Genomic DNA, 25270 nt, shown 5'->3' with positions numbered 1-25270 from the left:
AATGGACTGTTTCTTAGGTTCTTGAGCATCAAGTGGCAACCAGAATCACAAAAAGCGACCCAGACAGTATGTCTGTATGGCCAATGAAAGGACTCAATATCACTTTGAAAGTAGTTGTGGGGACGCCTGGGTGGCTCAGTTGGTTAAGCAGCTGCCTTCGGCTCAGGTCATGATCCCAGCGTCCTGGGATTGAGTCCCACATCGGGCTCCTTGCTCTGCAGGGAGCCTGCTTCTCCCTCTGACTCTGCCTTCCACTTTGTCTGCCTGTGCTCGCTCTCGCTCGCTCTCTCTGACAAATAAATAAATAAAATCTAAAAAAAAAAAAAAAAAGAAAGTAGTTGTGTTCCCCTGCCCCCGCCCCCCAAATAACCACCTGAATCCCTTCAAGGGGAAAAATTCAATCACTAGATTAGAGATAATACAGAGGACATGGGGACATGATAAACTAGACCACAGGTATGCAAATAGCAAACTCCAGACTGTGGGAAATGTGGGAAGACCGACAACACACATCAATATATAAAATTTCAAGGGCCGGGGGGGTGGGGGGTGGGGGGGGGTGGGCGGGGAAGAGATAAAGATGGAAGTGAAATTGACATATAGGATATATCAGCCAATGGCAAAGTGTGAACCTTATTTAGATTCTGAAACATCCCTAGATGGATATTCGATAATTAAGAAATTCTTGTTAAGTTTTTAGTGTGATAATGACATTGTGGTTACGTTTTTCTTTTTCTTTTCTTTTTTTTTAAGAATTACTTCTCTTTTAGAGATATATACCAAAATGTTTACAGATGAATTGATGTATCTGGGATTTGCTTCAAATTCATACAGGGTGAAGAAAGTGAATGAGAGCACACACACAGAATTGCCTTGATGTCCTCACTGTTGGGGCTCGATGATGGGGTTGATCACCTCTTTCTATTCTGTGCATGTTCAAAATTCTTCGTAACAAAAAGCTACAAACAAAACCAAATCAAAGTTGATAGACATCCCTTTGTTTATATTCTACTCTCAAGGTTTAACCAGTTTTAAATATTTTAAGGGAAGAAATTTATCAGGACTAACTTTAAAAAACTGGCATATATTCATGATCTAGACTTAATACTTATAAAAACCAGTCTGTTTTCCTAGGGAAAAGAGGAAGTAAAGGGACAGATCGTCTCTATTTTATTTTATTTGTTTACGTTCTCATTTACTTCGCCAATATTTCATCTGTACTCATGAGGGTTGCTGACATTGAATGGAAAGTCATTCTGTACAAGACTGTATTCCTGTAGTTGTTTAATTAGGTACATCATTGTTTTAACAGGACAGAAGTTGACCAACATATAGATACCAGCTGCCTGTTTACTAAAGGTAACCAGGTAAAAAACAAAACCAAAACTCTCTCCTGCCTATACTACATAAGCCATTTTCTTTTTAAGATTTTATTTACTTATTTGTCAGAGAGAGAGGGAGAGAGAGGACAAGCAGAAGGAGCAGCAGGCAGAGGGTTCAGTAGGTTCCCTGCTGAACAAGGAAGGAGTTCTATGCTGAACTCGATCCCACACTCTGGGATAATGACCAAAGTCCAGGGCAGACACTTAACCAACTAAGTCACCCAGGCATCCCACGCAGAAGCCATTTTTTAATTCTAGTATGCAGGGGCACCTGGGTGGCTCAGAGGGTTAAGCCTCTGCCTTTGGCTCAGGTCACGGTCTCAGGGTCCTGGGATCGAGCCCCGCATCAGGCTCTCTGCTTAGCAGGGAGCCTGCTTCCCCCCTCTCTCTGTCTGCCTCTCTACCTACTTGTGATCTCTGTTTGTCAAATAAATAAATAAAATCTTAAATCTAGTATGCAAAATAAATTTTTCATTTAAGGACATTGGACTATTTCTACTGATTCACTTCTGAACAACATTTAATTATACCTATATTACTAAAAATGATGTCGATTGTCCAACATCCCAGCCTGCCTTTTACCTTTTGCCTTCCATATCTTATTTTCTCCATTTTCTAAGATTTAATGTGACTTATCAATTTATTTGCTGTCTTATGTCAACAGGCTTTCAAAAAAAACCCATAAGACCTGCTAAAATACCAACCCTGTTGATTAAGAGGCAGGGTGATGACACATGGAAATATTAACTTCTTTTTAACCTAGTTTAACAAAGTTTAATTTTTCCATGATTAAATAATTGTATTATTTCCCTCTCAAGGTTTTTATGACCCACTGTTTCTTCTTTGGGTCTCTGAAAATGATCCCTTCCTCACATCCCTAATCGGACACCCCACCATTCACCTGTTTCAGACCCAGATGTAAAGATTAGGATTCAGGGGCTGGGCGCCGGTGGAATGAGACCAAATTTTTCCCACAAGATCCTCAAACCAGGGAGGCCTGCATGATACACAACTCAGAATCGTTGTCCTTTAATTAAGGGATTTTTTTTTCCCCTCTGTGATTGTTTTGCAACAATATCAAAACATTTATGAAATGTTTATCCTCACAGATCCTGAAGTCCACTTTTCTTGAGTCATTGGCTCATTTTCAATTACTGAAATAACCAAAGAAAGAACAAACAAAACCAAACAAGTAAATGGAAAATACATTTTCCTCCTCCTCTTATTTCTCTAGTGCAGGGTCTGTTCTCATTTATGATATATGTATCAAGGTCCCCTTTCTTGTCTAAAATTGATAATTTAAAAAAAAAAACTTACCCAGAACAAGAAGTTGAAGATAAACATAGAATATTTTATACAGCCACTCACACCTGCCATGTCGGAAAACGATCAGGAATCCAGATGCCGTGAATGTAACTGTTCCTTGTAGGACTGTCCAGCAATATGCTCTGGAGTAATTTGCCTGCAGAGATTTCTGTGCCCACGGCTTCAGAGTAGAAATAGAAAGCAGAGGAGGAGTGGAGGGGAATAATCCAGTTATTAAAGTGGATAAAAAATTAACCCACACATTTAAATATCACAAGGACTATCACTAGGCGAGTATGTTCTTTTGCTTGTCATGGCTCCTGGGGCACCCGGCCAGGATATTTATGATCCTTTCTCAAAAAACTGCCTCCTCTAAAGTAAACAGATATCAAGTTAAGGAGCGGCGCTGGATCCCAGTGAGAGTGGCACAGTGATACGAGGTTGCTGGATTTCAGAAACCACAACTTGACTTCCTGCCCTCTGTTTCTACTATAGGAAAGCAAGACTGTTTCGCTCTGACATAAAGGGACATTGTCTCTCAACTCGTTTTTGCATTGCATTTTCTCGACAATGCAAGATTTCTCCTGGGGGCAATAGAATGCATTTAGAAATGTGCAAAATCTGGAGGCTTACCCCCCAGTCTCCTTTCATCCTGAACCCCAGAGGACTGGGAACAACCATGACATGCACCTGCCTTCCAAAGCTTCTAAACTCATTTCAAAACAAGTCGGGGAGCTGCTGTGAAGGCAGCACACATACGGGAAGTGGGGAGGGAGAGACTGCCCTGCCTATGACAAGACCATTCAGCTTTTACCTTTATTTCTTTACAGTATAAAGAGGGGGAAAATGCTCAGGAGTCACTTTCTGACTGCTTCATTGTGTTCATTTTATAATGGGTAGCCATTTTGATAGTTCAGTTTATTGTTAAGGCTGAAGTACTTCCCTTCCCCTGGTAAGTTACATCCAGCAACAGCTCCTCCCCACCAACTCAGTTTCTGGATTCCTGGTCCTCTTAGACAAAGAAATTCAAAATGAGAAGGTGGTCACAGTTCAGTGACCATAGATTGTACAATTTGTTTCTAGTGCTAATAGAAGGCAGCTGTGGCAGGTAAAAGGCAAAATTCTCTGACCTAATCAGGGAGGTGTGGACTGCTTTTGTATAAACAATTTGGGTCATGCTCGTTTCCACATCCTGCCTCTAAAAGGGAGTTCTTGTGTCCCTAAAGAAAAGAACCCTATACTTCAAAATGTTTTAGGGCAGAATAATTCTTTAAAATCTTCGTTAAGTTCTATACAATAAGCTAGCATGGACCTGTAAGAAACTGGGTCAGTTAAAAGAATCTTTTTCTACTTTTCACTGACATAGAAAGGTGCTCTTGAAAAATCCCTCTCCCTGAGTATAAACACAATGTATTTTTATTGTTTTGGCATCAGTAATATTTAGTGTGAATGTCAAGTTCAGGATTAGTTCAAAAATAATGGCTTAATATTTAAATAATCATGAAAATTGTTGGAGTCCTATGCTGTTTCCTCTAGAAAATGGAAATAATTTCACAAACTTCTACTGAGATATTAATGTGGATAGGATTATCAGAAGCTGAAAGAAGAAACTGGTTTGGACTGAGTGAAAAACCAAAATGGATTTGAAGTCCTAGAAATGGTTATCAGCTAGAGGTAAAAATTAAAAAGAAAAAAAAAAAAAAACCCTATAGATAAAAATGCTGTTTTGTGGACAAGAATGTATTGAGTACTTACCAAATTTCAGTTTAGAATACATTTTTTAAAAGAATATAGTCTTTAATTAAATCACTAATGAACTCTGAAACACAAAAATCAATGGATGCCTTTTATAGAAAAATTCCTTTTTGTAGAAGATTCCGACATCCAATTCAAAAATCTAAATGAAACAGTTCATTCCTCTGAATTCCTATCCCAGTAAATTTTGTAATCACACAACATTTACATTTACCAAAGTTAATACTGTGGAATCCCTTTGTATCCCTCTTTCTTTCTTGCCTGGTATCCAATCATTTCCCACAGTCCGCTGAGCTCCTAAATTTCCTCCAAATCTGGTTCCTCCATCTCTCCTTTAGCTGCTGTCATTACTCAACCTGTTACCCTCTCTCATTCCATAAGAACCTTAGTTTCCCTGTCAGTCTCTTCCCCCTCCGTCTGCCTTAGCACTCCAGAATTTTCTTTTTCATTCTGTAAATCTCTTCATAAATGCTTATGGATTATGTAATTCCCCTGATTAAAAGCCAGTCAAAGGATGGCTTCCTGTCACCTACAGGATATGTTCCAGACTTCTTAGGATGGCTCTGATAGCACAGGGTAGGTAGGCATGCCTCTGCCCCCCTCCCAGAACTTTCTCCCATTCCTCTCTCCCTGGTAGCCTCTATCTATCCGGTAACCAGTATCCATATCCATGAAATTGAAATTGATTCACAGGACCAGAATATTTCTTGGGATTTTATGACTCTGTGTTGTGTCACCAAGTTCTGGGAACTACCAACATGCATGTTACCCTTCGCCTTTCTCAAAAGATCGATTGTCAAGTAAGGAAAAATAGTTTATTTCAGAACTTGTCAGAATCCTAAATTGAGGGGCGCCTGGGTGGCTCAGTGGGTTAAAGCCTCTGCCTTCATCTCAGGTCATGATCTCAGGGTCCTGGGATTGAGCCCCGCATACAGCTCTCTGCTCAACAGGGAGCCTGCCTCTCCCTCTCTCTGTGCCTGCCTCTCTGCCTACTTGTGATTTCTGTCTGTCAAATAAATACATAAAATCTTAAAAAAAAAAAATCCTAAATTGCTGATATTCTAGCAGGTGACAAAATACATAGCAATTCCCAAATGAATGGGACCCCAGAAAGTATTTTTGAAAGGCATATCTTTGAACCAGTGTTACAGCACTTACTTATAGAAATGCTGATCTAGACGAACATCCACATTTTACAGATAAAAAAAAAGTGAAGCCCAAGGAGATTCAATAGCCCAACTCCACAAAACCGGCTAAGGACGGAAATCTTTAGCTCTAGACTGGAGGTCTCATGATGATCAGATATCATGACAGACAGATATCATGGACAGAAAGTATTCTGTCCACTTGTATCAACTATATCTTATGTTATGTAATATGGTTATAAGATGAGTCAGTTACCACCTTAGATCTTGAGAAGTTGTTCTATGCAGATATTTAATAGTGGGAGGGGCTGGGGAGTGTCAGTAATATATCAGACCTAGCGAAATGCCAGGCCAGGAATAAGAGGCGATGGAGGGTAGGATATCGCAGGAAATGACCCTGAAGAAAAGAGCTGAAGAAAAGTCTAATAAATTAGACAAAGGTTTCCTAATGCTACCATTGTGCCAAGCATTATCACTCGTACTAATTCATTCAGATCCAGTTAATCATGAAAATTCTCCATAAGGTGGTAATAGTAAACTAGGTGTTGATAGCAGTATGGGGACCCTGGCAGGGAGAAGAGAGAGAAATTCCTTGTGTTCAGAGTAAAGGGCCTGAATAAAGCCGTCAGGTACCTTACATGAAATACAACATTTTCTCTCGGTCATCAAACAAATCAGGCATACATTTGGGACTTGAGTCAGCAAGCAAACATAAAAAGGAGATTCATTTTTCACCATGATATCATGTTTCCCTCCACAAGATACTTCATATCTTCACAAATGTATTAAATACATTTGTGAGATACAGCAGTTTGCAAAACAAGATTAAAAACCCTAGCCCTCATGGGAAATTATATACAATATATATACAGATATTTCGGGTAACTAGATTTTGGAAACAAAAATATAAAGAGAAAGTTATCGTCCCACTACAATGCGAATATAAACAGATGCTCTTTATTATTATTTAAAGATAATTAGCATATCCAGATAACTTGCCGTTTAGTCATTCATTCGACAAACATTTATTGAACACCTACTATATTCTGAGTCCGGAGGATATGGCAGTGAACAAACAGAAAATGCTCCTGATCTCCTGAAGTTTGTACTCCAGAAAGGAAGGGGACTTCCTCTTTGTATTTTTGCTTCCAAAATCTAATTACCCAGTATATTTGTCTTTGGAGTTGGTACTAAAAATCAAGTCATGTATTTTAATTTAAAGATTTTATTTATTTGAGACAGAGAGCAGACCACATGTGAGAGAGCATCTGAAGAGGGGTGGCAGGTGGGAGAGGCAGAGAGGAAGAAGCAGAACTCTCCAGTGAGCTGGGGGCCCGAAGCAGGGCTCAATCCCAGGACCCTGGGATCATGACCTGTGACCTGAACCAAAGGGAGACACTAAACCAACTGAGCCACCCAGGTGCCCCTCAAGTCATGTGTTTTAGAGAAAAGACTATATTCTATTTTATCTTATATATTCTCCCATTATAACTGTCATTGAATACTCTATGGGTTTTTTAATGGATTGTGGATATTCATTTCCTCAAAGCTGATAGCAGTAGTAAGAGAAATGATGTTGAAGTTTCTCTGCCTTATGACTACTTAGGTGTGGGTGTGTAAGTGCATGAAGATATGAGGTCATACATTATAAACAATTAGAGTGAAGAGAAAGTTTTGGTACTTTAGCATTTCTCATTTTGAAAAACCTTTTTTCTTACTTTCAGAAAATGGAGGGTTGCTCATTTACTGGTTTTTATGATTCCCTTTATAGGAGTAGAGCCTTGGCTCTTGTCCTCTAGTCCAATTTCAGCATTCCCAAGACTAACATTTTTCTTCTGCTTTCATTTGAACATAATGCTCTATGCTTCCTATCCTGTGTGCTTATGGAGCCTAGCTCATAAAAACCTCTTGCATATTCCCACTGGGGATGGGAAGCATCTGGTATGAGAATGATCTGTCTTCTTCCTTTGTAGGACATTTTAAAACAATAATATTTATTTGTAGTATTAATTCCAGCTCAAAAATAAAGTGTGACTTGGAATTGTCTTTGTGAAGTAGCAAGACGGTGCTCATGAACAATGGATATCCAATATTCTTCTCTTTTACAGATACTTTTCCTCTAAAATAGTCATGATTTGTACCTAGACATAAAGTCACTAACAATATAGGTTACAAAAGGAAAAATATGAAAATATGCATCAGAAAACAGACTGTAGATCACCAAAATCAATTTTTTAGAAAGATTTATTTATTTAAGAGAGAGAGAGAGAGAGAACATGAGCAGGGGGAGAACCAGAGGGAGAGACTCCTCACTGACTACAGAACCTGACAAGGAGCTCGATCCCAGGACCCCAAGATCATGACCTGAGCCAAAATCAAGAGCGAGATGTTTAACCAAGTGAGCTACCCAGATGCCCCACCAAAATATATTTTCAAGTGTTTACTAGCAAAGACTGAGACAAAATGGTACAGTGATTAAAAATGCACTTTTTGACTATGATGGATTAGAAATGCCCATGAGTTCTTATTAGATCTCACTGCAGTGTTTATACTTCATTCATGCTTGTGGCAAGATGAGAAAGAAGCCAGCTGCTGGGTGTGGGCCAGGGTCAGGCTCTAGGCTGGGCAGCCCCTGAACCTCAGCTTTGCCAGCCTTTCCTGAAGTGATCTCCTTCTTAGGACAGATTCACTTTAGATGATATCATAGGAGCCAGAATGTCAATTTCGTAGATTATCATGAGACACACACCCATGAAGCCATCCAGCATCAGAGAGTGGCTTATCAGACAATCGTCTCCCTGTAAGTAAGCAAGTAAGCAGCAGAATCCAGAGCACACAGAGATGGCTTCCTCGAGGGTAAATTCAGTAAAGGGTCGGTGGATGCATGGCTGAGATTTGATAGTCCCGTGAGTCTAGAACCATATCACGGATCCAACAGCCCAGCCCACCAAATGACACTGGAGGCAGTAGCCTCTCCGTGGATATTGCTGTGACAAACCACGGATTTCTTTCCCCCCAGGTGGCCCTCTCTGCACCCTGTTCAATCTGTGCTTTCTCTGTGATCACAGTCTATCCCCAGGCAAGGGGATGAGAATATTGGGTATCCACTTACTAACCGTAATTACCATTCAGCCCTGCTTCCAAGATGGCATTCGACTTGCATTTTAGAGATTTCTAAAATTCCTCACTTAAAAATGACTGCTCCCTTGGTCCATGCCTATAGATTTTCCTAGCTGATGTCTCAGAGATCAATCTTATTTTCCTTCTCTCCGAATCGGGACGTGTGCCCACGTACAGACTAGAATACTCAACAGGAGAATGAAGAATACAAAACAGAGCTTTGTAATCCCCAGCCCAGGATCATTGGATACTCTTTCTGTGCTGCATATTTGCCTGGCTGTTTGCTTTTCAAGTTTCAAGTGTAAATGCCAACCTGCTTCTCCCTGAGTTCTCTCTGAATCAGTCCTTTGTTTGGTCGGTTCACAAGGTACACATTCGCTGCCAGGCATGATTAGGCTCTGAGGTAACAGTGATTAAGAGGCAAGGAAATGAGTAGAGGCCACCAACACAGAGTTTAAAAAAAGAAAAAGAAAAAATAAGAGGGTGGGGATGTTTAATGCTTATATCAGACACCAGCTTCTCAAACTGAAGGAGGCAACAAAATGTTACACTGAATTTAACACAGGCTTATCCCATGACTGGTCAGAAATAAACACAGACGTTTTACTCATAATGCTAATTAGGCTCTCACAAGTGACTGATTCTAAATTAGAAAGGTTTATTCAACCTCACACAGTGGGAATGTATGGCATGGCTATTCTGGTTCCCGGGAGAAAATAAAAAAGTCACTGTAGAAGGTCATTTATGAGGAAATCCCAAACTTCCATTTCACACCTTTATAAAAAGCAACAAAATAATAAGCTCAGGTAGAAAACAACTCAGACTCTGTCTTGAATTTTTTTTTTTTAAACCGCAGAGAGTCCTACTTAAGATTTTCCCTGAGCACTCGAAAGACTTGATTTTCCCTTACTGCAAGAAGGCAAAAGAACTGAGAGAACCAGAAAACCCATGGGTGAACACCTATCCCATTGTTCCCGAAACAAGAGGGCCTGGCTGCATTCTCTTCACTATCATCCCGTATAAACGGATCACCCCAGTTTCAATCCATAGCAAATAAAAGAACACATATTTAAGAATCTAATATCTAAATGCAATCTTACCACAAATGGAATACACCATTTCTCCTAGAATTCTCTTCTATTCCTTTCTTCATTTATACTCAGCTATTAAAGCATCTTTCCCTAAACTTTCCCAGTAATTATTTTACTATTAACACACTGACTGATTCAGAAAATGCTCTGTCCATAAGCCAATCACGTGAGGAAGTAAAAAAAAAAAAAAAAAAAATTAAAATAAGCTACTCTTGGGGTCAATTCAAGTTTTTTACTTTATGCAGAATCATGTTGACCTCTAATTTAGCCTACACTAATCATTAAACCTTAAGAATATATTCTAAAGGAGAACACACTGACTTTTTTTGTGTGTGTGAAATGGACCCAGACTCTCTCTGCTTACTAATTTATTTATACCATATTCATAGTTGAGGCTTCAGATAGCCAGAGAATTCCCGTAAGTGCTCTGCTCTCTTTCCTCTTCACTCTTCATGCTTTCTTGAATCCTTGAGTGTGAAGAGGAACCATAAAGCCAGGAAGACCGGCTGAGCCAAAGCCCCTCAAAAAGGAATGTGCAAATCTGGGAACACATTCCAGGATTTCTAGCTACCAGTTCAGGGCCTGACGTAAAAGAAGTATCAGCCAGAAATTTCAAGTTTCTCGAGAATCACAGATTCTCAGCCAATCCCCTCAGGAGCTTTCTGCGAAGGAAATAGTTCATAAAGCAATTCTCTATGCAGTAAAAGATTATGTCACTCCCATGCTTTGAACCCTCTAATGGATTCCCATCACAATTAGAATGAAATCCAAAGCCACACAAGATGGGTCCTTGGCTGCCTCACTGACCTCGTTTCCTCCCTCTGTCTCCCTCACTCATGCTGCTCCAGCCACAGTGGTCTCCTTGTAGATCCTTGGACTTGCCAAGTGTATCCCCAACTCAGGGCCTTCCCATTTCCTCTTCTTCTTCTGGAATCCTCTTCATCTACAGGAGCTGGATGGCTCATCATCCCCACTCATTGTATTATATATTTATTTATGTGTATTGTTGTCTTCCTCCTTTCTGGAATGTAAATTTCAGGAGATGGGAGCATTTTCTGTGTTGTTCACTGCCACAGCCCTTGGGCTCAGAATATAGTAGGTGTTCAATAAATATTTATTGAACAAATGTGTAAATAGCAACTTATCTCACTCACTTTCTAATTTATTTTTTGTAATTACAAAGAAGACCTGTTCCTGTTCCCTGTTACATTCTTACTGACTAGCACAGGGGCTGGCAGATAATATAAGAGCATGTGCGAGGATAGAGCATTGCAAAAGGAAACCAGTCCACCCTGTTCTTATGAACTTTATACTCCACCCACGTGAGACAACAAACACACAAATACCCACATAAGCATGCAAGAAAACACCCAGAAGAGAAAGACGGCAGGAACCTTGTTACAAAGTAACCGAGGCAACTACCTTCCATTAGATGGAACCTTGAGGACTTGACATTCAAACTGAGTCCTGACCTGGGTCAAATCCCAAGGAAGTACCAAACAAGCCCAAAACAAGGCTATTCTATAAAATAACTGGCCTAAGTCTTTTAAATGCTAAGACAATGAAAGTTAGGAAAGACTGAAGAATTATTCCATATTCAGAGAGGCTGGAGAAAGACATGGCAACTTGGGGAAATAGGATCCTGCATTGGATCTGTTGCGTATAAAAGATAATACTGGCGAAATCTATCAACCTAAATGGGGTCTCTCGGCAAGGTGATGTGGGAATTCTTTCTTTCATTCCTACAACTTTTCTGTAGGTTTGAGATCATATTGAATAAAAATAAAAGGTCTCTTGAGGGGAAAATAACTGAAGCACAGGTAAGTTAAATAACTTTCCTGAATTCCCATAGTTTGTAATAAAGCCTGGATGTGGACCCAGGCAGTCTAGCTCCAAACATGATGTTTTCAACTACTATGCCTATTGGGACGTAGATGTGTTTAGCAGGATGCCTCATGCAAAGTAAGCTCTTGAGTGATATCTTTATCATTAAAAATGAATACACTGTAAACAGAGTCCTGCATGAGAAAAAGGCACAAGCCATGCTAAGATGTAGGGTAGGAGAATTCTAGACAAAGACAACAGACGGGCAAAGACTCTAAGGGGAGCAGAGACTTGGCATGCTAGAGAAAAAAGGCTGGTGTGTATGTAGCATAGAGAGTTATGGGGAGCATGGTTATAGAGGAGATCAGAGGAAGCTCTTTTTGTCAGATCCTGTAGAGAGCTGTGAGACAGAGAAAAGAGAATGGATATATTTAAGTGTTAATGGAAGTGTAAAGTGTTACAGGCTGAAGGATGCCCCCCCAAAATTCATGTTGAAGTCTTCACCCCCAATATCTTAGAATGTGATTATATTAGTGACATCAGCAAGATGTTGGAGTAGAAAGCCGTGGACCATCCTTCTGCCTACAAACAGACCAGCTAAACAATTCATAAACAAATAAATGTCCTTTATGGGAAATCTAGAAACTAAGTGAAAGGCTCTTGAATGCTCGCTAATCACAAAAACAGATGTATTGAAGCCAGTAAGGACATTCAGGACATCTCCTCCTGGAGTCACTTCCCCTGGTTCCGTGCCACATGATCAGAAAGAGACCTCCTGGCTCCCAGTACCCTGCATGATTCCAGGGTAAAGGAAGGGTTGGTTTGCCTATCCAGTGCTCTAACTTTTTAGAGGGGCCTCCCCAGCTGATGGACTTTGATCCTGCCCGTGTTGGAGCTTAGACCCAATTTAAAAATGTGGTAAGTACCTGAGTAGACATTTTTCCAAAGAAGCTATACCAATGGCCAACAGGTATATGAAAAAATGCACAGGGTCACTAATCACAAGGGAAATGTAAATCAAGACCAGAATGAGATTATACTGGTCAGGACAGTTATTATCAAAATAAAAATCCCACAAACAACAAGTTTCGGTAGGATGTGGAAAAACTAGAACATTTACACACTGTTGGTGGGAATGCAAAAATGGAGGAGCCACTATGGAAAACAGTGTGGGGGTTCTTCAAAAAAATAAAAATAGAGCTACTACATGATCCAACCATCCCACTTCTGGGCATATAACCAAATGCACTGAAATTGAGTTTTCACTGAGGTATCTGCCCTTCCATATTCACTGAAGCACTATCCACATTTTTAAAAAGTTTTTTTTAAGATTTTATTTATTTATTTGACAGAGAGAGAGAGACCACAAGTAGGCAGAGAGGCAGGCAGAGAAAGAGAGGGAAGCAGGCTCTCCGCTGAGCAGAAAGCCCAATGCAGGGCTCGATCCCAGGACCGAGACCATGACCTGAGCCAAAGGCAGAGGCTTAACCCACTGAGCCACCCAGGCGTCCTGAAGCTCACATTAACTAAGATGAAGAAATGCCTAAAATTTGATCAGCAAATGAATACATAAAGAAAATGTGATATAAACATAAAATGAAATATTATTCATCTTAAAAAAAACAGAATTGTGCACAATGTGACAACATGGAGGGACTTGAAGACATGCTAAATGAAATAAGCCAGACATGGAAAAAAAAAAGCAAGTACTGCATGATTCCACTTAGAGGAGGTATCTAAAACAGTCAAATTCAGGGTGCCTGGAGGGCTTAGTCAGTTAAACATCTGACTCTTGATTTCAGTTCAGGTCATGATCTCAGTCAGGGTCATGGGATCTACCATGCCAGCTTTGTGTTCAGCAATGGATGGCAGTCTGCTTGGGATTCTCTCCCTCTCCCCCTGCTTCTCTCCCCACTTATGCTTTCTCTCTCAAATAAATAAGTAAATCTTTTTTAAAAATAAAATAAAATGGTCAAATCCATAAATTAGAAACAAGAATGGTGATTACCAGGGGCTGAGGGTAGGGGGAAATGGGGAATTATTTATCAACAAGGGTAAAGTTTCCGTGAAGTAAGATAATCAAGCTTTAGAGATCTGTTTTACAATATTGTGCCTATCTTCAGTAATGTTTTTTACCACAGTAAGACAATAAACAAATAAATAGGATATAGCTATATTTAGACATAAAGTCTTTAAAGGGGCAATGAAGGTAAAATGAAGTCATTAAGGTGGGTCTTCATCTGATATGATTAATGTCCTTATAATAAGAGGAAATTAGGACACAGACACACAGGGAGAAAAGACCATGTGAAGACACAAAGATAGGACAGCCTCCTACAAGCCAAGAAGAGGGACCTCAGAAGAAATGAACACTGCTGGCGCCTTGATCTCAGACTTCTAACCTCCAAAACTGCAAAATTCATTTCTTATTTAAAGTGACACAATGCAGTGATTCAGGTAGAAGATGATGGTGGCTGGTCAAAGGTGATAGCAGTGTAGAGGAAGAGAAGAACTGGATTCAAGATATATTGTAGAAGGGAGATGGACTTTTGTGGGGCGAGCAAGAAAAAACAATTACCTAAAGGAGAAATGGCACAGATGCCAAGTGCTGCTGAGAGGTCTGGAAAGATGAGAACTTTCCTTGCCACTGGTTCGGGCAGCATGAATATTAATTACTACTGTCTTTGAGAGAAGACCAGTCTCAGTCACATAGTAAAGACAGAGTCCAAATAGAAAGGGCTGAAGAAGGAATGAGAAGTATGAAAGCAAAATCATTCCATTTAGACAATTATTTCAAGTTTCAAGGGAAGCACTCAAAATATGGAAGCCTGAGTAACATGGGCTCATATAGTTCCACTGATCACTGGGAATTTCAGAGGGATGTGAAAATATGTTCCCATGTAAATTAAATTGGAGGGTTTCTTACCATTAAAATTATAATATTGTATCATGTAGAATTAAACTCTTCATTGATTCTATAAAAGTCTGTAGGAAATCATAAATGCAGAGCATTTCTCATGATATATCTTTTTATTTTCTTTTGATTTTTGAACTATACAAATGTATTAGCTATCCAGAAAATTAAATTTTTAAATTTAAATTTAAGTTTCCGGGCACCTGGATGGCTTAGTTGGTTAAGTGTCTGACTCAGTTTCAGCTCAGATCATGGTCTCAGGGTTCTCAATGGAACCCCATGTCAGGCTCCATGCTCAGCGCAGAGACTTCTTGTCCTTCTCCCTCTACTCCTCCCCCTGCTCACTCTCGCTTTCTCTCTCTCTCTCTCTCATAAATTAAAAAAAAATTTTTTTTTAATCTGAGTTTCAATTCAAAGCCAAGAAGACAGATAACTGAACAGATCTCAGCAGACAGGCTGGCGATGGTGTTTAAGATCTGCTTTGGTTCGTATCAGAGGGGAACCTGAAAGGTATAATCGCCAGGTGGTTATGGACAGAGCCCCAGTACATAAGGGGAACGCAGGGATCAGGGACCAATCAAATATTTAGGAAATTTTTCAGGGTAGGGAAAGGGAGCATAATTACATCAGGATATGATGCAAACAGGCAGATATGTATAAAAGAACAATGTTCTATGAGCATCTACAATGTTCTATGAGCTACTTTGCTCCATATTTTGAATTCAGTGCTCTTCTCAGAGAATAAAGACCAATTTGGTAATGTTAGATTTCTCTCCAGAAGAAAAATAAAGTGGATTCTATGGAAGCTGGAAGCTAATGATGACACAGAGAGAGGGCTCAATCCTCTCCCGGATGCTGGGGGCTTGAGCCCTAGGTCTTTGGTCTTTCATGAGGTGTTTCAGCCAGAAAGAAGCTGTTTTCTGAATGTGGTGGTCCCTCTCATCTCACCACCAGGATAAATTACTGTTACCAGTTTTCTTGCTGTCTTACCCATATTTTGTTGGCCTTCCTTGGTGAGTCACTTCCCCCCCAACTGTTTGTTTTATGTACCATACTGATACCTTTATGTATCTCAGAACCTCAAACTCAAAATCATCAAGTTAAACTAATCTATCTTCCCAATCATCTTCATCTTTATTACTTTTTAAAATTAATATACTTCATTTTTCTTTTTAGAGGAGTTGTAGGCTTACAGAAATGGAGCAGAAAGTAGAGTTCCTCTACACTCCTTCTGCCCCCACATAGCTTCTTCCTTATCAGCATCTTGCATTAGTAGGGTGCACTTGTTACAACTGATGGGTCAACATTAATGAATTATTCATAATTAAAGTCCATAGTTCACATTAGGGTGCATTCGTGGTGTTGTACATTCTATGGATATTAACAAATGTATGATGACATGCAACCACCATGACAGCACCGTACAGAACAGTTTTATTGCACTAAAAATTCCCTGTACTTCACCAACTCATTCCTCTCTCACTCCACTCCAACTTCTGGCAACCACTGTTGGTTTTTACTATCTCTATAGCTTTGCCTTCTTCAGGGTGTCACATACTTGGAATCATACTTTGTCCCTTCTGGGGTGGGTTCCTGATGTACAAGCTCCTAAAACCCTTGGAATCTCAGGAGGAATAATAATGTCATTTGTATGCTAATGAGGTGATTAGTAGCTAAAATAACTTCTGAGAAGTGGCTGATTCCCACAAAGACCAAGGCTTAACTGCAACTTTCAGCCCCACCCCTTAGCCTCTAGGGAGGAGAGAGGGCCTGGAGATTAAGTTAATTACCAATGGCCGGTGACTTAATCAATCTTGAAAACTCCGTAATGAAAGTAATGAAAAATCCATAATGATTCCTAAGCAATGGTGCTCAGAGAGAGTCCAAGTTGGTAAACAAACTGACATGCTAGGAGGGTGGCACACCAAGAGAGGGCATGGAAGCTCTGCATGGCAAACTGCCCCTCCCCCCCGCAATGTACCTTCTCCTATGTGTCCTCCATTTGGCCGTTCTTAATATGTATCGTTTATAATGAGCCAATAATAATAATAATAGTAAAGCACCTTCCCAAGTTTTGTGACTCATTCTAGCAAATTATCAAAATGGATGGGGAAATGAGGAAACCCCCAAATTTACAGCCAGAATTTATATACAGGCATACCTTGGAGATACGGAGGGTTTGGTTCCAGACCACCACAATAAAGGTAATATTGTAATAACGCAAATCAAATTAATTTTTTGGTTTCCCAGTGTGGATAAAAGTTATACTTACATTATCCCGGAGTCTATTAAATATGATGTATTATGTCTAAAAAAATGCATGCCATAATTTAAAAATTATTGCTCAAAGATGCTAACAATTATCTGAACTTTCAGCAGGTCCAAGTCTTTTTGCTGGTGGAGCGTCTTGCCTTGAGGTTGATGGCTGCTGAGTGATCTGTGTTGGTTGCTAAAGTTTGAGTTAGCTGTGGAAGTTTCTTTTTTGTTGTTGTCATTTTTTTAAATTGAAATATAGTTGACATACAGTGTTATGTAAGTTTCAGGTGTACAACATAGTGATTCAACAATTTTACACATTATGCTATGCTCACTGAAGTATGGTCACCATCTGTCACCACATGATGTTGATATAATCTTATTGACTATATTCCATATGCTATAATTTTTATTCTGTGATTTATACATTTCATAACTGAAAGTTTGTACCTCTTAATCCCTTTTGCCTACATCACTTAGCTTCCCAAATCCCTTCCTCTCTGGCAATCACCTGTTTGTTCTCTGTATTTTTTATTACATTTTGAGTTTTATTTATTTTGTTTTGTATTGAATTCCACATATAAATGAAATCATATGGTATTTATCTTCCTCTGCCTGACTTATTTTACTCATTATAAACCCTCTAGTCCACCCATTTTGTCTACTCCAAATGGCAAACTGCCCCTCCCCCCCGCAATGTACCTTCCCAATGTACCCTTTTTATGGCTGAGTAATATTCCATTGAGTGTGTGCATCACATTGTGTGTGTGTATATGTCTATCATATTATCATGATCCATTCATCTACTGATGAACCCTTAGGTTGCTTCCATAGCTTGGCTACTGTATTTTGTAAATAATGCTACAACAAACATAGGGATGCATATATCTTCTCCAATTAGTGTTATCATTTTCTTTGCATAAACACCCAGTAATGGAATCACTAGATCATGTAGTATTTCCATTTTTAATTTTTTGAGGAACTTCCATACTATTTTCCACAGTGGTTGCATGGATTTATATCCCCACTAACAGAGCACAAGTGTTCCCTTTTCTCCGTGTCCTGGCCAATACTTGTTATTTGTCTTGGATAAGGTGATATCTCATTGTAGCTTTGATTTGCATTTCTCTGATGATTAGTAATACTGAGCATCTTTTCATATGTCTGTTGGCCATCTGTATATCTTCTCTGGAAAAATGTCTGCTTAGGTCCTCTGCCCATTTTTTAACGAGATTGTTTTTTAGTATTGAGTTTTGTAAGTTCTTCATATATTTTGGGTATTAACTCCTTATTGGATCTATCATTTGCAAATATCCTCTCTTCTTCAGTAGGTTGCCTTTTTATTTTGCTGATGACTCCTCTGTGCAAAAAAAATTTTACTTTAGTATAGTCACAATAGTTTATTTTTGCTTTTGTTTCTCTTGTCTAAGGAGATTGTCCAGGAAAATGTTAAGGTTGATATCCAAGAGATTACTGCCTTTATCTTCTTTAAGAATTTTCATGCTTTCAGGTCTCACATTGTGGTGTGTAATCTACTTTGAGTCTGTTTTGTGTATGGTGTACGAGAGTGATCCAATCTCATTCTTTTGCATGCAGTTGTCCAGTTTTCTCAGTACCATTTATTGAAGAAACTCTCTTCTCCCCACTGTATATTCTTGCCTCCTTTGTTGTAAATTAATTGACCACACACGTGTGGGCTTATTTCTAGGTTCTCTGATCTGTGTCACTCATTTCCGTGTCTATTTTTTAACCAGTGCCATACTGTTTTGATTACTATGGCTTTGTAGTATATCTTAAAATCTGGGATTGTGATACCTCCAGTTTGTTGTTCTTCCTCCTCAAGATGGCTTTGGTTATTCAGTGACTATATGGTTTGTGGCTAGTTTTGTAAAAAACTGCCCAACTGTCTTCTGAAGTGGCTGCATGATTTTATATTCCCACTAGCAATGAATTAGAGTTCATGATTCTCCACATCCTTATCAGCACTGGAAGTGCTGGGGTTCTGAATTTGGGTCATTTTAACAGGTGTGTAGCCATATCTTATTCTTGGCTTAAGATGCAAGTCCCTAATGATATATGATATGAGTATTTTTCCTATGTTTATTTACCATCTATATATCTTCTTCTGTGAGATGTTTTCAGATCTTTTGCCCAGTTTTTAATTGGATTATTTTCCAATTGCTAAGTTTTCAGAGATCAGTCTTTTATCAGATAGATGTTTCCCAAGAATTTTCTCCCATTTTGTGGTGTGCTTTTTCATTCTCTTAATCCTTTTTGTTTTTAATGAGATAAGCATTGTCCCATGGGAAACCAAGGCTCAAAAACCATTATTCTTGATAAATTATTTTCTCAATTTACAGACATATTTTGTTAATTCTATCTCTGGAAAACTCAAAACTTATGTACACTACCAATACCTTATTGTGACTTATTTGAATTGTTATTATTCTCTGCTGGAACTTCAAGACTTAAATCTATCAAGAACTTGGAAGGCTATGACAGATTATCCCACTTTCAAACTAAAAAGTTAAGTTGCTACAGTTTAATGGTTGCTGTCAAAAGACATGAGACTCCCAGACCAGATACAAATGACTTTATAACTCACAGCACAGCAAGTTCTATGAGCGTCTTATTTATATTAGGTTTTTTGGTTCCCTATGTCCCATTGTGTAAATGCCCAGCAGCCCAGATGGATGCTGAGTACATAGTAAGCTTGTATCACACTGAGGAACTCTGAGTTTAAGAAACTCCAACCTCTTAAATTTCAATCTCCCTTGAAATCTTCCCTCTGCCTCTATCTTCCAAGGACATTCTTTAAAATATATTTGAAACAAAAGTTTTAATGTCTTTGTTCAGAAGTTGCACAGAAATGTGAGACCCATGAAGAAATTTCTCCCAAAATAATCTTTCATCTCTTATGATGAACAGTCAGAATAAGAATTCAGTTTTAAAAAGCTCCTTATGTCTTAACAAAAATGTCTTTAATATAAATACTTCATATAAACTCCTTACCAGAGCATTCGAGGCCCTTCAACACCAATTTCCCTTTCTCCCCTTCCAATCTTATATTCCTAAGATTTCCCAACTGGTACCATTTATGCCAACCAAATTGGACTTTTTGCCTTTTTTCCTGTTTTTGCCAGCTCTATCCTTTTATTCCTTTTATTCTTCCATTCTTCCTGTCTCAAGTGTTCTCCCCATGTCAACAACTTCAAAGATAGAATCAGATCTGTTCAATTCTTAATTCAATGATACCTCTCATGTGAGAGGTTTTCTTAAAATAGATCTCTTCCTTCTCCTGAACTCCTAGAGCACTTTTCCCCCATAATTCAATTTAAGCATTCTCTAGTAGACTCAGTTTTCTATTTGTATTTTTCTCTGTACTAGCATGCAGGTAACCAAGGTCTTTATTTCTTCAACTATGTATCTGTCATACCATGAACTGTGTCTAGTACATACTGAATGAATAAAATAATAAATGTTTTGATTTTTCTTTTTTCTGAGGGATTTCTAAGGAGATAAGAGGTATGATTTTTAAAAACAACCATCTTTGATCAATGAAACAACTATTCCCAAATTCACCAACTTTTTCTCATCATCACCATAATTAGAGATATTTTTTGGACTTTCTAGTTTTTTTGGCACAAAACCCAGTGCTTCCTTTTATTAAACCTGCTATAAAATTTTAACCTAATATGAAAGTAACAAAGCAAAACCAGAAACTGCATTCTGACTTGTCAACATCCCTCTTTTTAAACCTTTTATCTCTTAACTAAAATCCTTCTCCAACTTTCCTATTTGACATTCTCTAAGCTTTCATGTTAACATTGCTCCTCATGAAGTCACCTTGCACAACCCAGGCCTCCCACGAGGAGAGCAGGTTCCAATTAAGCTAACAGACAGCAGGTTGAAAACAGTGTCCACTGACATCAGAATACCCCAATGTTTTCAAGAATGAAAGGTTCACAACTTTTTTCCCAGAAACAGTAACATACAAGGCAGCTCAGCTTGCAAGGAAGACAAGAGGTCTCCATCAGAGACTGTGAAGTAAACCATCAAAAAAAAAAAAAAAAAAGCGGGGGCTGGGGTGGGATGATGAGCTATCCAAAGTAGGGAGGTTGAAGCCAAACGTTCTTGGCAGAAGCAGGAGCTTTGTCTTCACAGAGTCCTGAATTGAAAAGTAAGAATCTGTTTCTTACCAGCTCAGAGAACTTTATTGCTTTGTCTAGTCAACGATTTTTTTTTTAAGTGCCACAAATTATTAGATTGCGGGTACATGACAGTAAATAGAGCAAATATAGTCTTGAAAGATCCCCCCGGGGCTCCAAGCACCCCGGAATGGGCCCCTTCTCAGGAGGAGACCCCCGGACCCAAAAACCAAGCCGAGTCCACTGATCAGATGCAAACAGCACGAGGTTTATTGAGTTGACACAGGTACCTGCGGGCGATCAAGTCTTAGGAAGACTCGCGCGCCAGCCCTTTGTTCAGGGCCTTTTTATGGGGTTTGGGGAAGCGAAAGCATACGTACAGAAGCAGAAGCATGGTTACAAAGTTTTCATTGGCTGGTTTGAATGTAAAGGCATACTTGGCGCGCGGGAATACCCCTGATTGGTTCGCTCAGCATCCTTCATTTACATAGTGGGAAGTTACTTTCATTGGTCATTAACAAAAGGGAATCAGACAGTATTGGCTAGATTTCAATCCTTCATTAGCATGTAGACTGACCATCGGCATTGGCCAGACTACAATCCCTTATTAGCATGTAGACTGACCATCGGCATTGGTCAGACTACAATCCCTTATTTGCATGTAGACTGACCTTTCAACATTCCTTGTAGTATCTTATCACTTTTTACAACATGGGAGGAATGTTTAAGGGAGTGGGAGAAGGGGGTGTTGGCTAAGCAAAGAGAAGGGGGAAGGAGGGGGAAAGGGAGGGAGAAAACCCTTTTCAATCTCAGCCCTGGTAAAGTTTACAATCTAGCAGGGCATAAACATAAAGCAAATAAACTAACAAATCAATTTGTACTTACAAATGATGATGAGTACTATGAAGGAAAAGGATGGGTGTCAGAGCATTAATGACAGTAAGAACCTACTCTGAAGAAACCTCTGCGGAGGTAATGAGTTAGTTGATACAAAAAATAAGGATCCAACTATACAAAGAGTGTGGGTGAAATACCCAATCAGAGAGAGGAAAAAGGATTTTGCTTCGCTCACAAGATGGACGCTCTTGTGAGAGTTGATACACGAACTTCTTGGCACACAATTGCCCTTCATAAATTCTCAGCAAGTGATCATTCTTGTTATTGCTATGGCTGTTGATTGTATACGCCTGGTAGCCACCTATAAAAGCCTACAGATCACTGACGGGTCTTTTAAACTCTAGCAGACGCTCAAACAATATGCATCGGTAGTTACATCTTTAATCCAGAAAGAGATATATCAAAAAATTTGTAAAGCATAGTGAAAAATCTAATGAGAAATTTAGCATCTTTTCCCTCTCCTTTCCTTGATTAGTCCTTCATCTGGATTTCTGTATTATCACAAAACCTCACTAATTCATATGCTGATAATTAGGGATTTTGCATTTGTTCTGTGAAGCAAATAAATAATGTAATCAAAATGTGAGGCAAAAAACGCTTAGTTTAATTAAGGAAACCTGTCGTTTCTGGGTGGATTTAACCACATGCATTTGCATACAATTAATGTGCTGATTACAGATGAATATTCTCATTAAAGCAAGCCAAGTTAAGATCTTACTCTGTAACACTTGACCTCTGTAAACTTATATTTCTTGTCAGAGTTTGCCATAAATAAGGTATGCCATTAACTCTGATTCTTTTCTTCAGTTAATCTAAATTAGAGTTTTCTGTATGGCCAGTCCTAAATTAACCTGCTTTCCTTTAGTAGTATTTCATAATTTATATGTTGCATTTCCCAAGTTAGTGGATCCAATTAAGGTGGACTCCTTTATGGTTAAATAATCTTTGTAATAGTTACAATTTGATAAAGATTGAAAGGGTGTTCAAGACATAATTTTCCTTTCTTTATTATTCTGCCAAATCTTCCTTTCTATAATCCTCAAGACTATTCGCACATCTCTGATTCCATATGCCCAGAGCCCCATAAGGGCCCTATATGATTCTCTACATCCTTAAAAAAAAATTGTCTTTGTTCTCTGCCTCATGGGATGAGAGAAGTTGTCAGAAAAGTTGTACACGTTTTAGCACAGAGGTCCTGAAGTCAGGCCTCCCATTGGACAAAAGGCTTCAAACTCGACCCTGTATGACTAACGTGTTTTATTAATCTTCAATGATAATTTTGATGTCCCATAGGAAAGATGGTTTCAGATCATCTTGGGATGTGTTTTATTTAGACCATCTCACAAAATATTTTAAAATAGCCAAGATCATCATTAGACAGGTTTGAGGCACAATGAAAGGACTTGAAAAAAAGAAAAAAATGAAAGAAAGAAAGCAAGAAAGTCATAATGCCCATACAGATATAAATTGAATATATGTTAAAGATTTTAATTCATCATTAGTGAAGGAGTTGATAAGAAGTTATAAGTGATTTAAAGAAGACTCCAAAGACAATCTGTAGGTCTAAAATATTGAAATGATTGTGCAAATGGATGAAGGCATAGTTAGCTATTTCCACAGTAAGGGAGAGAAGTCAACTGAATCTCTACCGTGCTGAATTTATTTGCATGCCCAAAGCAAGAATTATTATTCATTACTATCAATTATCTACAGTTTCCAGAATTGTAGAGTAGCTCAAAGGCAATAAAAGACCCAGAGCTTCCATAAAATCAGGACTGAATAACACAGAAGGGAATGCTCTAACCAAACCAGAATTTTCCACTGAAGCACTGAAGTTTTTCCACTGTAGGAAAATTTTTTCTCTGCAGTGCAAATGGCACATATGCTTTCCACTGTTATTCCCATATCTATTCATCCTCAAATGTATATTGAAATATTTCTGTATGCCAGATGGAATGCTAATCTCTGGAGACCCAGGCGTGAATCATACATAGTTACTATCCTTGAAAAGCTTAAAATATATGTGCAAACAAATGAGGTCAACGAAAGTGCCAAGGGGGTTATAATGAAGGTTTATACAGAACACAGTGGGGATAGAAATAATGAGGAATCTTCAGACTAAAAGAATCCTCTCCAAAGACTCCAGCCAGCCTAAAAGAAGAGACATGGAGGATTCTCCAAAGAAGCAAGCCAACCTGATCTCTGTCACCACTCACATGGTGCACAGTCAGAATGTACCCTCTTCTCTGAGAATTCCCCATTAGCTTTTTAGTGCTGCTACCTTAAATATGAGCAGACAGTCAAGAATCCCCAAACAACTAATGAAAACCTCTAACATGAAAGACCAAAAACAAGGCAAACAATAAATAACCAATGATGCAGGGAAGTGAAAACCTTAAAAAACTACCATTAATATAGTCAGAAAGCGGATTGCCTGCAAAATATGAACAGAATGTTGCAAATAAAGGGAACAATGGAAGAATAAGAAAAAATAAAAATGTTTGCAGAAACAAAATAGGAAAAAGGTAAGAAGACTCTCAGAAAATCTCCTATAAAGTAGAGCAAAAGATAAAGAGATAGATAAGAGAGAAAAGAAAATTGGAGAACTGATCAATGAAGCCCAACATTCAAATAGCAGATGTTTCAAAAAGAATGAATAAAGACGATGGAGGAAAGAAAATTATCAAATAAGTTTAAGAATATTTCCTACATTGACAGGGCAACTGGGTAGCTCAGTTGGTTGAGCATCTGCCTTCAGCTCAGGTCATGACCTCACGGTCCTGGGATTGAGCCCCCATTACATTTCCTGCTCTGTGGGGAGTATGCTTCTTTCTATCTCTGCTCTCCCCCCTACTCATGCTCACTCTCTCAAATAAATAAATGAAATCTTAAAAAAAAAAAGATCTTAAAAAAAAAAAAAAAGAACATTTCCTACATTGAAAGCATCCCTAGAGTGCACAGAAAAACATACCCCAGGTACAAATATATCAATGTCAGGCACATCCTGAAAAACTGCAGAATACTGTGGACAAATCTATATCCCTAGAAAACAACCAGTGACCAAAAAAAAAAAAAAAAGTTTTGATTAAAATATAAATAAGATTAAACCACCTGCAAAAGATCAGGAATTAGCACAGTTTTGGGTTCCTTACCTTCAAAATTCTGAAAGAAAGTGCTTTCTGACTCCGAATTCTATACACAGCCATACTACCAATTAAACGTGATGATAGACTACACACATTTTTAGACATGCAAGGACCCAAAATATTTACACTCTTCCCCCCACTGTGCATCCTTTCCCCAGAAATTACTGGGAGTAATCTACCAAAATGAGGGTGTGGAGACAGGGAATCCACCACATGGGCGAGGCAGAGGAAGTCCCGGCTGATGAAGAGCAATTCCAGGACAGCTGTGCACCAGGTGTGGGTCACAG

The 25270-nt window shown here is 38.8% G+C and overlaps 1 protein-coding gene across 1 annotated transcript in view; it reads right to left on the bottom strand.

The window, feature by feature from the left end:
* Positions 1 to 3128, bottom strand: part of TSPAN8 (tetraspanin 8) — a 31662-nt gene extending 28534 nt beyond the window's left edge. Inside the window, exon 1 of the mRNA XM_044228312.1 lies at positions 2700 to 3128. Within this exon, the coding sequence (XP_044084247.1) occupies positions 2700 to 2759 (60 nt within the window). The 5' untranslated portion in view covers positions 2760 to 3128. The remainder of the gene's footprint in view (positions 1 to 2699) is intronic.
* Positions 3129 to 25270: the final 22142 nt, after the last annotated feature.

The sequence above is a fragment of the Neovison vison genome, chromosome 12 (assembly GCF_020171115.1).
Source record: "Neovison vison isolate M4711 chromosome 12, ASM_NN_V1, whole genome shotgun sequence".
Lineage (NCBI taxonomy): Eukaryota > Metazoa > Chordata > Mammalia > Carnivora > Mustelidae > Neogale > Neogale vison.
The sequence above is the reverse complement of the archived record's forward strand: the minus strand, read 5'-3'. Positions and strand labels throughout refer to the sequence as shown.